The sequence below is a fragment of the Mastacembelus armatus genome, chromosome 4 (assembly GCF_900324485.2).
Source record: "Mastacembelus armatus chromosome 4, fMasArm1.2, whole genome shotgun sequence".
NCBI classification, from domain to species: domain Eukaryota; kingdom Metazoa; phylum Chordata; class Actinopteri; order Synbranchiformes; family Mastacembelidae; genus Mastacembelus; species Mastacembelus armatus.
This window is the reverse complement of record NC_046636.1, coordinates 21108050-21123428: the sequence shown is the minus strand read 5'-3', so window position 1 is coordinate 21123428 and position 15379 is coordinate 21108050. Positions and strand designations below refer to the sequence as shown.

The 15379-nt window shown below is 39.0% G+C and overlaps 2 protein-coding genes across 2 annotated transcripts; both read right to left on the bottom strand.

Moving 5' to 3' along the window:
- Positions 1 to 69: 69 nt before the first annotated feature.
- On the bottom strand, positions 70 to 6446 carry rabggta (Rab geranylgeranyltransferase subunit alpha). The gene is made up of 17 exons (XM_026305301.1): positions 6335 to 6446; positions 5975 to 6011; positions 5743 to 5853; positions 5218 to 5342; positions 4921 to 5108; positions 4535 to 4792; positions 4259 to 4342; positions 4037 to 4119; positions 3380 to 3475; positions 3026 to 3131; positions 2579 to 2630; positions 2405 to 2493; positions 2156 to 2244; positions 1954 to 2070; positions 1748 to 1861; positions 1490 to 1577; positions 70 to 764 (listed from the first exon to the last, which is right to left on the bottom strand). The coding sequence occupies exons 2-17, from the start codon at positions 5975 to 5977 to the stop codon at positions 616 to 618; spliced, it is 1752 nt and encodes a 583-aa protein (XP_026161086.1). The 5' UTR covers positions 5978 to 6011; positions 6335 to 6446; the 3' UTR covers positions 70 to 615.
- A 3978-nt stretch (positions 6447 to 10424) lies between these two features.
- On the bottom strand, positions 10425 to 15379 carry LOC113129272 (GTPase IMAP family member 8). The gene is made up of 6 exons (XM_026305166.1): positions 15183 to 15379; positions 13216 to 13935; positions 12211 to 12903; positions 11072 to 11851; positions 10802 to 10972; positions 10425 to 10714 (listed from the first exon to the last, which is right to left on the bottom strand). Exons 1-6 carry the CDS (start codon positions 15196 to 15198, stop codon positions 10512 to 10514), a joined length of 2583 nt encoding a protein of 860 aa, XP_026160951.1. The 5' UTR covers positions 15199 to 15379; the 3' UTR covers positions 10425 to 10511.

The following is a 15379-nucleotide window of genomic DNA, read 5'->3' as shown; positions in this document are numbered from 1 at the left end:
TGTATTCACCTGCACGGTTCATGCACATTTTTCTCAGATAAAAAGAAAATACAGACAAGAAGCTTATTGGAAGGCAGTGACACAATGTGTGCTGTTTTATTACTGGTTCTGTGACTTACTGTGCAACAGTATGTTTGTGTTAAATGCTTTACACAACTTAAAAAAATGTGTATGAGAACTATGTGATGCTCTGATCACCATTTATAAGCATTTCTTCTAATTCCACCATTTTAAAGTTTCTAGAAGCAATAAGGCCGGCATTTCTGCACGCCAATCCATATACAGTCAATTTACTCCAGTATCAGTCTTTCTGCATGCATTTGGTTGTGTTGGATTAAGTACTTTCATATGCAAACAGGTGAAGAAATATATCACTTGTTGTCACGTGCTCGCACAAATCTAGAGAGTTCACTGAAGGTGTCGAGAGGTTTCTGACATATGCTCTGAAGCATCAGGCTTTCAGACCCTCAGGGGTTGCTGTGATTGACATTCTCCCAAACAACTGGAACAAACAAATTCACAAGATGCTTGAAAAACACCCACTTTCTCTTTCACAAACAAACACTGCGGGGAACGATGGGACGATGGCGGCAGTGATTTCTGCCCCCTGTCTGATCAGAGCAGGAGGTCTGTGACTGAGGGCAGCAGCTCGGCTAACTCCGACTCAATGTTGGCTGTCTGAGTGACAGGGTTGCCGCGGAGATCAAGTCGCTTCAACTTGGGACAGGTGGCCAGTGGCTGAAGATCTGCCAGTGTAGAGATGTCTGTGTGTTTGGGTTAATGGAAAAGCTTTCCTGTGTGCTGTGGTGATTAACATTGGCAGTAACAGATATTACACATCTTTCTTTTACACTGATTTATAAGTAAGACATTAAAAATTTTTCCAAATACAGAACTTGGATGCATATATTTACATTAGATAGACATGCTCCGAAACTGTAATTCATCAGACAAACTTGAAGATAGCTGTAGTGTCAGAACCTTCAAAACTTCATTAATTCCTCTTAAGTGTATCAGGGGAAGTGGCGCATGAAGGGGAAGGAATCTGCAGCAATGTGTAAGGTATCTCTTCTGTTCTCCATGATACTGTTTACTCTAATTGCAGTGCTTGTTTTTGTTTACTGAATCACTAAAGAGACTTTCAGGTAAAAACAAATTACTTATGCATTGAGTTCAAGATTCTTATTAACGTTGCAATTGTCTCAACTCTATTAATGTGTCCTTGGGTTTTTGGTGTGTCTTTTACATCTCAGCCCTCACATCCAGTCAGCTGCTTACACTCCTTACTGAGGCTCTTTTGCAGCATTGAGCTTTGTACACTCAGAAGTGATTCACTCATTCCTTGAGTCACTAGAACACTGAGAGGAGTATACTGATATAAGACAAAGTGATCCCTGTGACACTTGTGCTGCCACATTAATACAGTTTCAGAACATGACATTCTCTTAGCACGCAAACTGATGAATATAACTCTTCGATTGAAGGATACTGTTATTCTTCAAGAGGACTTCCTCCAGTTTGGGAAGGTGATACACTCCCTCCAGGCTTTCTATGGCGTTGTTATCAGCCTCCAAGACCTGCAAGCAGGAAGAAGTCACTTAGTTGCAGAAAAGGTCATCAAAAAAACTGTATATCTTTTCTGTTGTAATCTACCAACTGTAAGAAAAAGTTGAAGAAAGCAAATAAGAATAAAAGGAACAATGTCCCTGTAGTGGAGACAACTGGATTTGAACTGCAGTTTTATCACCTCCAGGCACTGCAACATAGCAAACTGAGGAGGCAGCCGCTGCAGCTGATTACAGGACAGGTTGATATGAGTAACCAACAACAGCTGGTCCAAGTGACATAACGTAGTCAGGTTCTGTTGGAAAAAAGAAACAGGCAAATTAGGTTCAGATCTTCCCTGATAGGAATCAAGATAACAACGATTTCATGTCACAGTCCTGAACCAACCTTGTCAGACATGCTGAAGACACGCACTTCAGCATACTCCATTTTCAGGATGGTGTTCTCAATCATAAACTTGCTGCAGAGGTCACTGTAATATGCAGCACGCATGGAATCCACTTCCTGAAGGAAAAAATACAAGCATTCAGCCAGTGATCTTTGTCTTGTTTATAACCAGTGCCACAAACTGTGTATGACTGGCACTCACTTTCAGTGTTTGGAAATGAGCAAGTGTTTCCTTTTCATATCCTAGAGGGTCTAGTGCCCTCATCAGGAGAATAATGGTCAGTAGGCACCCTGCAAAACCAAAGAGGCTTAGTAAGTAGAGACAAGGAAAACTTCATGCTTAGCAGAAATACATTTCTGTATTATGTATTATTTGTGTGTTGGTGTTTTGGCTCTACAGAGAACTTCAGAACTACAGAGAAGGAGATTTAATGAATTTTAAAGGACTTACACTTATTGAGCGGCTCTAGTTCTTGTAACTGGTTGCATGATTGTAGCTCTGACTGCAACACTGAGGTCTTCTCTACTGAGAGCTCACTCCTACATAGAAAAAGCTCACTGAGTTCTCACTCCTTAAAATTAAAAAAGAAACAAATGAGCTGCTATTGTGCAAAAACACAAGTACCTGAAAAGTTCCTGATCTGTAGCTGAGTCCCGACACCAACTCTCAGTTCGACCTGGGGAAGTTGTAAGTTCATACTTTAGGAAATATACAGGGAGGCCACTTCATTAGGTATACTTGTATACTCTGCTACAATTAAAAACAACAACCTGCTACAACAATCTACTTTTACAAAGTTTATAATACTCAGGTCAGAACATCAGAAACCCCACTGAATATACCAGTCCACTACAACATGACCACTAACTATGACCTCAATGTTAAAACATACACAGTAACTAAAAGTGCAATAAGATAAATGCATCATCAAAGACAATTTTATGACTGAAGAGTTGTATTAGACTCCAATTAGATGGCATTTAGCAGATGTATTGAATAAAGTAGCAGCTGTGTGTATATTTCTAATCCAGCTCCTAACAGAGAATAATGTAAAGAAACACAGTATGTCACCTGTGTACAGAGCACAGTCTCTGTGAGTGTGTTTTTCTGTCCAGTGCACAGTCAGATTGTGTTCATTGGTGATGTCGCTTATTGTGCCGGGAGGAAGATCACAGATCTGAGGCAGTGTTAAGGTTAAAAAAGGCAAAATAATCCTGCTACACACCTGAGGTGCAGCCAGCAACTACATTCCACTAAGATGAAACTCTTCTTTCTGTTGGTGCACATACCAGAGCGTTTTATCAGCACATGGTATGTGAATAATCATGAGAGCAGAATCTTGTTTAATCTGTGGCTCACAGAGACACTTAACATTAATGCCTGTTGTTGTAACCTGTCAGATCTACATCAGAAGGAAAAGGATACCCAGACAGGGCTGTGTTTAAAGCGTGGGTGGACGCTCCTCCACTCAACTCTCTGGGGCTGACCATCAAGGACCAGCATCAGGCCAACCAACTGCGCCTGACAGGCCAAAGGCAGGAAGACATATCACTCGGTTAAAGTGGAGGACCAGACAGACACAGTATTAAATTTTTTTTTAATACATTACTCAGACAGAGCTGACTTTTTCAATGGACATAAATGTTCTGCATTATGAATTCTCCTACTGTTTTTTTTTTTTTTTTTTTTTTTAAAGGTTTGCTTGTGCATGTGTTCTGACATGGAGTCCTAGCAATCTATTTAAATGCAGAAACTTGTTTTAAATCACTTGTTTTAATAGGATACCACCAATTCAAAAGGAGGTGCATGTTTTATTGTTAGTGTATTCAGCACATCTAAAAATGCCATATAAGGCTACTATTTTTGCCTCTCTTTGAAAAACTCACATCTACATTTCAACCACTGCTGCATATCTCTACATACAGTTATTCCACAATGACACACACACACACACACACACACACACATATTGTGTTGAGCTGCATGTTGACAAATGTGAACTGTGTGTAGAGTTTTGAAAAGAAACTAAATATTGAGAAATATTACCATCTGTCAAATAAATGTAAGAACAAGAAAGCTTACATTGACGGGCCTGGAGAAGGCAACAGCCACTCTCTCCTCATCCCGACTGACGTAAACACAACTTATCATCTCTTCTCGTTCCGCTGTATTTATATTAAAAAAAAAAAAGTGACTGAAAACTCAGGATTGAGCAACATCTGTGTGATAAATGAACATGAACAAGGACAGCAAATATGTGCATGCAGAGAAAAAGTTGTATGTACTTCATTCATATAGGCATACCTCTGCCTAGCAACCAACGATAGTAAAACCAGGCACTCTGGTCATTGGGGTCGGTGAAGAAAGCATTTTGTACAAGCTCATATTCTAAACAAACAACAACAAACAAACAAACAAAAACAGGTGTAGTAAGATGCCATATGTGCTCAATTAAACATCAAACATCACTTGCAATGTGTTAAGTCTTTACAGTCATTGTACAGCCTCAGGCTGCCACCTGTCTGTTTGTTTTGGGTATTGCTTACTAAGCAATTTGGCCATTCAATTGTCTAAGTTTACCTTTGAGGAGTTGCTCTTCACAGACACGATGAGAGTGAATTTGTGGAGAAGGTGGGGGGGAGGTCTGGGGAGGCTCATGGCAGGGTGAGGGGGGCTCAGGAGACTCCGGGTGCAGGAGGGGGAGTAAGGTGCTGCGGTAGTGCCAGCTGGAGTAGTTGGAGAAGTTGGAGCCAATGAGACGATCAGTAAACTCCAATTCCTGATCCACAGGCACACCAGACATTTTGACAACTACCCGGCGATAATCCCAGCAATGGACTGGTTGAGATGCAAGAATATAGAATCAAAAAGGAGAGAAAAATTAAATCTTATGAATAGTTCATGAGTGCACCACGACAGGAAAAATATAGTGAAAGTATTTTCCCTTTTTCTACTCCTTTACTCACAATTGCGGTCGTCAATGCTGAGGCAGCGATCACACAGACTTAGCTCTCTAGTCCAATCCGGTCGAGGCAAGCGAGCTGACACCCAACCTCGGTGATGCCAGCTGCCATAGGACTTCGGGTTCACCTTCAAGCAAGCCTCCAGAAACAACAGTTCGGCCTCGTAAATCTTTTGCACTTCATCCTTGTCCCTGGAGCCAGCATCAAAAAACAAAACCATGAGCTGTCAAATCTAAACGGATTTCCCCCCTTCAAAAATTGTTAAAAGTTATAGTCAGAATCTGCATGTAACAATCTTACTTCACAGTCTCAAGGTGCATTAGGATCTCTCTTCTGTAGTTCCACAGGGTTGCAAAATCAGGGTTGGATGACAGAAGCTGTTGGGTCAGCTGGAGTGCCTCATCATCCCATATACCTTCCTTCCTCTGTTATATAGGAGAAAGGTAGAAGTGTGAAGATAACACAAAGAGTAACAGGCAGACAGAATTACAATTTTGAACCAGATGGACACATGCTCAGTCTAAAAGTACACATTTTAGAGCTTATAGTTTTCCATTTAAAGGATTTTACTGATGTTTTTAAGCTTCCCAACATCATCCGTAGCTCTTAGTCCCCAACCCAACTGCAAATTTTTCATTTGCCAACTTCAGAGACATTATGAAGAAACATGTCAAACGGTGCAATGATAAGTTGGCAAGATATACCAGGCTTTTAGCAGGATGATTTATTTTGGTTTTGTCTGTTCACTTCAATTTTGAACAAAAACACAAAGACGGCCAGCTCTATCGCTAAAAATGCACAGTGAAATGTGACTTTGTAAAAGACCTTAGAAAAGCAGGCGTCTCGTGCTGTCACATATATCTTCAGTTTCTTCTCCCGCTCCTTTCTTTTTTCCTCCTCCTGCTGGGCTGTAGATTTAACCTTCACTCTACCATGCTGTTGAAGGCAAAACAACAAGGGGCTGCAGTAATCAGTGCTAAAAATCTAGTATCCATGAATGACTGAAGAAATGTCACCGGTATGCTTATGATTTAAATGGAAATAAATCATGTCTTACCATGCTTTCTGTTTATGAAGAGGACTTGTTCAAATACCTGTTCATGAGGTAGCACATTAAGGGTGAAATATAGGGTTAGGCCTGTGTGATGCTAATATAAAACAGACGAGCTGAGACATGACACACTGGCCAAAAGTCCTGATAATCTAAATACACGCATTCATCCTTCAGTAAAGTGAAAACACCCAACACAAACATTAGCTCATTAGCTTTTCTGTTAGCAAACAGCTCAGGGCTGCTCCATCCACTTTATTCCACTTCATTCAAACCAGTCCACAAAAACCGTGACCTGCGATAAAACATCTACTTTCTACAGGTGAACAACTACACGCTGCCTTCATTATTCCATAATACACCCACCTGCTTCGCGCTTGGCTGTTTTTTCGCGTATTTTCTAGAGTGTAGTTTGATTTGTCATGTCACTATGAGGATTTCTAATCCACAATTTTCACTTCCGTCTCACGGAAATTACGTCAGGGAGTCATAGCCGCGGTGATTTGTGGCCCCCTAGTGGATAAAACAGGGAACATTTTCACAATGTGTTTTTTTATACTGATTGTTATTGATAATGAATTGATGCACAGTTCAATAATATGATTAATAGTATTAGTGTTTGTTAGACTGCATGTCCACTCTCCAGATCATACTGTGAACACTAGTTGGTGCAAGGAACATACACTCATGTATTGTACTTAAGTACAAATTTTAGTTACTTACACTTTACTTGAGTATTTGCACTTTATACTTTTACTGCACTAAATTCCAGATATTGTACTTTTTATTCCATTGCATCTGTTTCACAGCTGTATTTACTAGTTACCTTTCAAATTACAATTTCTCATACCCTTCCTGTCCAGTGAAAACTTCAAACAAACTGTATAATACATTGTGGACTATGATGCAGTGCTGCAGATTAAGCTATCCACAGGAACTTGAAGGATGTGGGAAACTAAATGGCTACAGATGGATCAATAACAAATCTCCAGACCTCCTGTAGTGGAGAAATCCTGGACAGCTCTATCTTGTGAGTCTCAGTAGCTTCCCTGTTGGTATAGATTGGAGTGGGAACGTGAGGTGGCCTGTATTTGCTTTGGGATCTACCCCTTATCATACAGTTGAAACAACAGATCTCTGAAAAACACAAACTGAACAATCACCTTCATGAAGGAAGAGTTTTTAAAGGTTCAGTGTGTACCATCTCCACCTGAAATGCAAGACTGTGAAATAATATTTTAGATTAAAATTACAAACAGTAATGTCAATATAGGCAATAACAAATGAAATGTACCTGTAAATGTAGGTAAACAGTATTTGAGTCTGTGTATTATACACCAAACCAGCCACTGTGTGTACCAAATAGTCTACACTTCAAAAAACATGCTCCCTATGATAAGATTATATAACCTAAGTAACACAACTCAACTCTATTTATATGGCAAGTTTCCAGCAACTATGTAGCTAAACTACATAATTACTCTGGCACTGATAAGCATTTCAGTACCACCGACAGCATCGGAAAGTTTCTCCAGATGGCAGTGAGCTAAGAAAACTGCGATCCATCACATTTTATTCATCTTACATGAATAATAAAGCTGATGAGCTATTCAAACAATCATTAAACGCAGCAACTAGACCAGCAGTTTCAGATCTCAAAGTAATATAATTTCTTTATTTATTTTGGAGGTAGCTTTAAGGAAGCCAGTTTTATTTGTACCATTAATGAATCCAAAATAAAAGTTAACATGTGTAACGTGACGCCAGTGTTTGAATTACACAATGACAGAACAGGGAGCAACAGGTGGAAGATAACCTACTGACATTTAGTGGAAATGCAGCATTTAGTTTAAAGGTGAACTTACACCATATCCACCCTTGATGTGAGTGCATCAGATAAAAAAATCTTTCAGAACCAAGGGCGGCTTCAAAAGGGAAGAGGGGCAGGACAAAGACACACAGAAACATAAAGGTGTTTTTTTTTTTTTGCTATCTCAACTTTAAACACTATGACAAACAACAAAAAAAAAAGTGAAATTTACTTAAAATGCTACCAATGTAAATCTATGCAACTAATTTGGCATTGTCACTGACTGAAGCATAACTCTGCTTGTGACCTGCTTCACAAAAGTGTGTAATTACACAGGGCAGGCAGGTCTATTTCAAGAGGCTCATCATCAGCTCAATTTCACATAAAAGTATGAAACACCCTGCTCATAATATACTATTATAAAATACTGTATTCAAAAAGTACCACTGACCACACTGTTCACACACATTTATCATATTTGAAGTAGATTGCTAAACTTTCCAAGGTTTGCATGGATAATGACAAGAAATCTGAGAAATGTTACAGTTAAGCTGGTATGATAATGAAAGTAGACTACTAATAAACTTTGATTTTTTTCTTTCTTCTAATTTTGTGCCTCCTATATGACCAAAAGCACTTCTTGAATAGAACCAACTGGTGCTAAGATCAACAATTCCTGAGTAGAGTGACTCCTAGAGTGACTTCATTTGCACCCTGCATGCTTTCTTTGTGGCAGCTCCTTTCATATGAAACAATTTACTTTGTCTTTTCGCTTCACAGTTTGCATTTACTGCATTAATATTAATATCTCTAGTGCACATTTAAGTGCTTCAAAAAGCAATTTCCAAATGCAGCTTACGTGTCTCTTCACAGGCATGGAGGACAAGGAAACTTAGCCCAGACGTGTTACATTGCAGGTTGTGGGTCAAGGTCTTGATCTCCTCTTATACACCTAATATATAAGAAAATGTTGGATGATGTCAAGGTCTGACCAGCCAGTGTGGGGAAGTCTCATTCATCAAAGCAGAGTAGGACATCACCCTGTGGTAAGATATCACAATTACAGGCTATGTACTTACCTATTTATGGACATATGTCATGTCCTTGATATTTTTGTGAGAACTTGAGCTCGTCGGGTGATTTTAACGTGTGTATAGGAATATCCTGTAATTTAAAGTTTACAAGTAGCCAGTAGTGCACAATCATGTGGTAGACTGAAGGTTTTCTAAAGATAAATTTGAGTTTTTAATGGAAAACACAGGTTGCATCTACTCAATTTTGAAATTAAATGTTACACTGATAGAAGAAGACTAATACAGCTACTTGCAAGGTTAAGGTGAATTTTTTAAATTATTTTATTATTTTATTATTATTTTATTAACAACTTGTCTGTTTAAAATTTCATTATTCAGCTGGATACAATTGGAAAGCACTCTGAGCAGTGGGTCGTCTGGTCTGCCTGCTCTGAGCAGGAACAAGGAGAGAGAGAGAGAAAGCCCACAAATAAAAGCAGCACATTGTGAATCTCTACACCACATATGAGAACTCCGAAATACAAACATACCCATGGTGCAACATCTGTTGGCTGGCTACATGTTTAGAGAAACTGTGCCCTAAGATCAGCTAAAGTGCCTCACAGGGAAGACAAGCTAGAGGATACACACTCTGTAAGAAAGTACAAAGTATAGAATAAAAAAATGTGTAAAAGCACATGTAAATGACAGACACAGAATATAGGCGATGAGTGGTGACATAAGCAACAATAACATGACTAGTACATATACTAGTAAAAATTTTTTTACATTTATAATGGTAAAAATTCATTTATCCATCCATTATCTATACCCACTTATTCCTATTTAGGGTCACAGTGATCTCCTGGAGCCTATCCCAGCTCTCTTTGGAGGAAAGGCAGGGGTACACCCTGGACAGGTCACCAGTAATGGTAAAAATCTGTACATGTATATATATATATATATATGTCTGTATATATATATATATATATATATATATATATATATATATATATATATATATATATATATATATATACACAGATATATATATATATATATATATATATATATATAACATTTAAAGTGTTAAACAAGTACCGCTAAGTTACTGTAAAATACTAATACTGTATAATAATACTGTATTTTACAGTAACTTAGCGGTACTTGTTTAACATTTTAAATTAATTTTAAAGAGTGTATGCTATACATTTGTACAAAAAGTCAGAGTTTAGATTACACATGTAAAAGATTTGCACATATTTACAGTTTACATTTTTGAGATACATTTCTTAAAAGCATGAATGATGTGATCAAATTCATGGAGCTGATATTAACCTTTGCAATTTTAATACAGCTAATTTGGTGGCATATCAATAAATGCATGAATTAAATGTGAATAAACATTCCTTATTTGATCATCTATTAAGTATGAACCAATCACAGTAAACCATAGTGACTTGATCATGTGATACTTCCTGCATTAATTCATACATTAAATTATTGTAAATCGTGCATTAGTTAAAGATTACACATTAAATCATTTGTATTTGTAAAATAAGTCTGTTACTCAAATCAGCTCTGAAAGGGGTTTTGTGTGACTTAATGATTAATAAAGAAATAAATGATTTAATAATTTTCCAATTATTTATTAATGATTTCAGAATTATGGAATATGGTAATTATGGACTTTTATACCACTGAAAATTCTTGGAGTAGCCTACTGCATCCATTCAGTATCCTCTTTTGTGTTGAAGTCAAAGTCCTGTGGTAGGACAGACCTGTACCCTGAGGTCTGAGAGAAGTTCAGGGTCATCTGGTTCTCTGTATTGGTGCTGATCTGAAGTGTAGACAGCCAACCCAGAACTTTACCAAAGTTATTGGCTGAATCAGTGATAGATGGTGCTGGACTGTCTCCTTTCACTGTAAATGAAACAAAAACACAATTTAACTGCAGCTGTGCTCTGTGCTATTGTGAATGTTAGAAGTTATAATACCATTTTTACTTACAGTCCGGGAGCAAGAAGTCTATGCTGCCTTGAAACTGTGTGGATTTCAGTATTTCTTTATTCAGTTTTTCAATTTCCTGATCAATCTTTGCATTTATGGTTTCCAACTTCTCTTTTTGATTCTTCCTCTTCTGACCAAAACCTATGGCTTTGATTTTGGTCGTGTCACCAACTAACAATGGTCATCAAAACAAAAGATTAAAATACTAATATATTTATATAATAATAGAAAAAAAATCTCAGAGTATAATCCTCACAGTATAATACTCACTAAGTGACTTGGACTTTGTGGTCGGCACGCTTCCCCTGATCTCATCTTGCAGCTCGAGGAGTTTTTTCTTGAAGCCCGTAATCAGCTCCAGTTCTCTCATTTTGTAACCCTGCGTCAGTCGTTCCTTCAGGACGTGTTTGAGCTGCATCCTCTCAAACTTCTCTTCAATTCTAAGATGGACGTCATCCATGTCGGGGCAGAAGAGCTGGCCGCTGTTTTCTGCCACCATTTCTTCTATTTTGTCAAGAAGCTCAGTGACCTGACTCATCTGATTTTTCTTCATATTGTTCATGACGTGGTATTTGTTCTGACATTTGTCTACCAACCAGCGCAGGGCCCAGTGTTCCCTCTCAATGTGCTCCTCCACACTTCTATCTGCTAGATTGTCTCCATATGTGAACAGAACCATTGTGTGTTTCCAGATGATGGTGTTAAAGAGGTTCATATATTCTGTCAGGGTGGCCTGCTGAACATCCCTGAACGTCAGATCCAAGGGAATAACCAGCAGGACAGCATGAACCCCTGGTGGACTCAGCGACAGACCTCGGACGATTTCTCTGTCCATTTCTTCGGTGCAGTGAGAGGACTGCTTCCACCACCCTGGGGTGTCGATCACTGTGATCCGTCGTCCAGCAACTTCTGCCTCGTGCACCTGACAGAGTTCGCTCTCACAGGTGGCAAACACTTCTTTATGTAGAAGGTTATTTCCTGTTGAACTCTTTCCATTTGTCTTCTCTCCAAGCATCACTATCCTCAGCTCCTGTAACTTATTTCTGCAGTCTGAGAAAAAAAACAAACAAAAAAAAGAGTATCAGAGTATCAGATGCTACATGTCTGTTGATGGAAGTTGTAGTTTCTAGTGCTGCCCAGAAAAACTAGTGTAAATCAGATTATTGAAAAGCAGCTTCACAACTGAGGCAAGCACACACACTGGCTTGACTGACAGTAAAATGAGGTAATTATAACTTAACACATTATGTTGTTAGAAATGTTAGTGACCTCTGACAGTCTCAAATAAAGCTAAACATTATGAGGTTTTCCATTGTGTTGCAACACAGTTTAATTTTAATTGTATTTCTGTAATTTTGTTCATCCCTAGTTGTACACTCACAAATGCTAGAAGAGTGTGAATACTGTACCTCTATGGCTTTCCCCTCTGGCTTTGACATGACTTTGCCTCACTCTTGCTCTTTCTTCTACTCTTTTTCTTCTTTCTTCAATGGTCCACAATATCTGCTCATCTGGAACAAAGTAGTCCAAACCATTTCCAGCTACAGTCCCAGTGATTTTCTCCAGCAGCTCAGCGATCTGAGTACCATCATCGGCACTCTTGTTATTGAGGACATGATATCTGTTTCCACATTGTTTAACTAGACACTGTAAGGCCTGTCCCTCCCCCTCGATGTACTCCTCTATAGTGCGTGTTCCCAGCCAGTCTCCTCTTGTGAAAACTATCACTGTGTGTCTCCACACTCCTTCCCCAAGCAGCTCCGCATGTGTCGTCACAGCGTCTAAGTGATTGGCATTGAAGGATGCATCTGCATCTATCACCACCAGGAAGACGTGTGGCCCAGGGGGGCAGAGAAACATGCTGCGCCTCAGTTCCTCTTTGATCGCTTCAGGAGTGTCAAACGCAGGGAAGCCCTTCCACCAGCCTGGTGTGTCAACAAGAGTTATTTCAGTTGTGCCCACAAAACCCTCATGGGCCACTGAGTCTGTTGTTCTTTTCCCGTCTTGTGCTTTGATTTGCAAGATGGTATTCAATGCTGAGGTTTTCCCAACGCCGCGGCATCCCAAGAGAACCACCCGGAGCTTTGGGACGGATTTCATCTCTTATATCATCAAACAAAACAAATTAGTTATGGAGGTTATTGTACACAATAGGCAGGTTTTCAGTTTACATTTTCCTTTAACACATATTAAACCTAACTGGATTTCATACTTGCTTCTTATATCCTGCTGTGGATATGCAAATTATGTTACAGAAAGACAGATGACTGTGCAAATGAAAATAAATGATTAATTTAAAATTAATCTTCTCATCTATTCCCAAAAACATCAAACTACCCCTTTAAACATGTAGCTGGTAAAGGGGCAACATTAAATGCAAGGCGTGTGTGATTGAGCCTCACTGTCACACTGACCTAGAATGAGTGTTTTCATTTGTTGCCTCTGTTCTTCAGCCCTCCTCCGTCTCTCTTCTGCCCTTTCAGCAACTTCTCGTTGCTTCTCTTGGATGATGTTAAACATCTGTTCATCTAACTTGTAGTAAGTGCCGTTGTTTCTCCACACCATCTCGTCTATCTTCTTCAGCAGCTCTGTTACCTGAGATGAATCTTTTATGTTTTTGTTATTAAACACATGGTAATTGTTGCTGCACTTTTCTATCAACCACTTGAGCGTGCCCCCCTCGCTGTCGATGTGTTCCTCTATGGTCTTCCCATTGAGAAAGTCCTGACAGGTGAACAGCACCATGGTGTATCTCCAAACCCGCCTCCCCAGGAGCTTCATGTGCTCGTCCACAATCTTCCTCTCATCCTCAGAGAAAGCACAGTCTATGGGGACAATAAGGAGAAAAGCGTGTGGTCCAGGGTGACACTTGGACGCGTTCAGTTTAAACCTTTGCTTGTCCCCCTCTGGGATCTCTCTGAGGGAGAGAGACCTGCTCCATCCTGGAGAATCGACCACAGTGATCATCCTGCCCTCGACCATGTCATGTCTCACCTCAGACTCCGTTGTTCTGTTTCGGCCGCACTCAAACCTTTCCTTTCGTAGTATGGTGTTGCCAGACAAGCTTTTGCCAGCCCATCTCTCACCAATGAGGACGAGCCTGACCTCTGGTAGGGGGATGCTACCTTCCTCTCCTGAAGAGGAAAATCTGACAGTTACTGTTTGGGCCAGATATGCAGAAATACAGAATGACAATTACCATAATGCCATAATTTCATAACTTTTTGAAACAGCTTTGATAATTTATGCTCGGCTTAGTTTAGATACTTTCAAAGAAGGAAGTTAGCAAATTTTCTCACACTGATGAGTCAAGCTATAGTGACAAGGTTATTACACCAGTTATCTCTGCTTTGTATGACTGACCCTTGTGCTATGCTGCTCCCCTGGGTTTCTGTGAAAGAGTTATTTTTGACTTTAAGATTTTTCATTGACAGACAGTGTCTAAACAATAACAAGGTGAGACAAAACCCAAATGATCACACATTTTTAGAATGACCCTAAACCAAAATAAATCAGTCTGAGGTGAAATGAAAAGAAGCTGCAAAAAAAAAAAAAAAAATTAATTAATTTTAAAAAATATGAGTAAAATCAGCTAAGAATTATTTATAACCTCCCACACTCATTTGTACTGTGTGAGAATTGGAAATGGAAAATGCATTGAAAATCAGAAAACTTTTTAGTGGAAGAAATCATGTGTTGAAATGTTCTGATTTTGGCTGTGACCTATCTTCTATGTTTAAAAGTGAGGTTTAGATGTTTCTGTGTTTTGAGGCTGCACTGTGAGATGAACTATAGTATAAAACATATATTTACATATATGCAAATACTTCATATATACTTGAAACACCCAATTCATCTACATATACAGTCTCTGAAGTTATTGCCATATTTTACAAAAGCATTTTTGTTGAGTGCTGGCACTGGGCTGCATAACACAGATGTTTTTCTCACTTCTATTTACAAGAAAATGTGGGTGGGGTTTTACCGTCAGGGTTTACTTTGTTAAAACAATGTTCATGAAAAAAGAGCATGAAAAAGAATCTGGTCAGGCAGGTTTTGTGTTGTACTGTGTGTTTAAAGGATGTATTGTGTTTCAGTGTTTCTGTTCTAGAAATGCCTAACAAAACCGCCTTGTTTTTATATTTTGACATTAACTGAATGAATATTTCAAGTATTTTGTTGTTGTCTACTCATTTACTGTCACAGGAACAAGCTTCTGCATGTTGCACAGAACATTATATGGTCTGAATAATATAAATAATGCATTTAGAAACAAGACAACTGACTAACAGCACACTTTAAGCTTTCAGTTATTGCATCTGGAAGCACCTTTATGCTGCTGCTTTTTTTTGTCTTTAACAGTACTTGTTGATTAACTCACCAAGATTGTTTTCCATTTTTTTCTGGTCTTCCTAATTCATACGTAGCTGTTACTACCAACCGAACACCCGAGGGCTCTGCAGAGGTCAGAGTGGATGAAGTGGACGATGAAGATGTCTCCAGGTGAAAAAGTTTTTAAGAAAAAGGTATTTAGAAATATTTTACTCCCTGCTCTGTACCTTCTCGACTGGGTGCAAT

Bases quoted from the DNA above. Each gene is read 5' to 3' on its own strand.
- rabggta (XM_026305301.1), bottom strand. The intron at 5,343-5,742 runs GTCTTTTACAAA...CCTATATAACAG, and splicing joins GAGACGCCTGCTTTTCTAAG to AGGAAGGAAGGTATATGGGA. The intron at 4,120-4,258 runs GTATGCCTATAT...ATATAAATACAG, and splicing joins TCGTTGGTTGCTAGGCAGAG to CGGAACGAGAAGAGATGATA.
- LOC113129272 (XM_026305166.1), bottom strand. The intron at 10,973-11,071 runs GTGAGTATTATA...GACCATTGTTAG, and splicing joins CACAAAGTCCAAGTCACTTA to TTGGTGACACGACCAAAATC. The intron at 10,715-10,801 runs GTAAGTAAAAAT...TTTCATTTACAG, and splicing joins AGACTTCTTGCTCCCGGACT to TGAAAGGAGACAGTCCAGCA.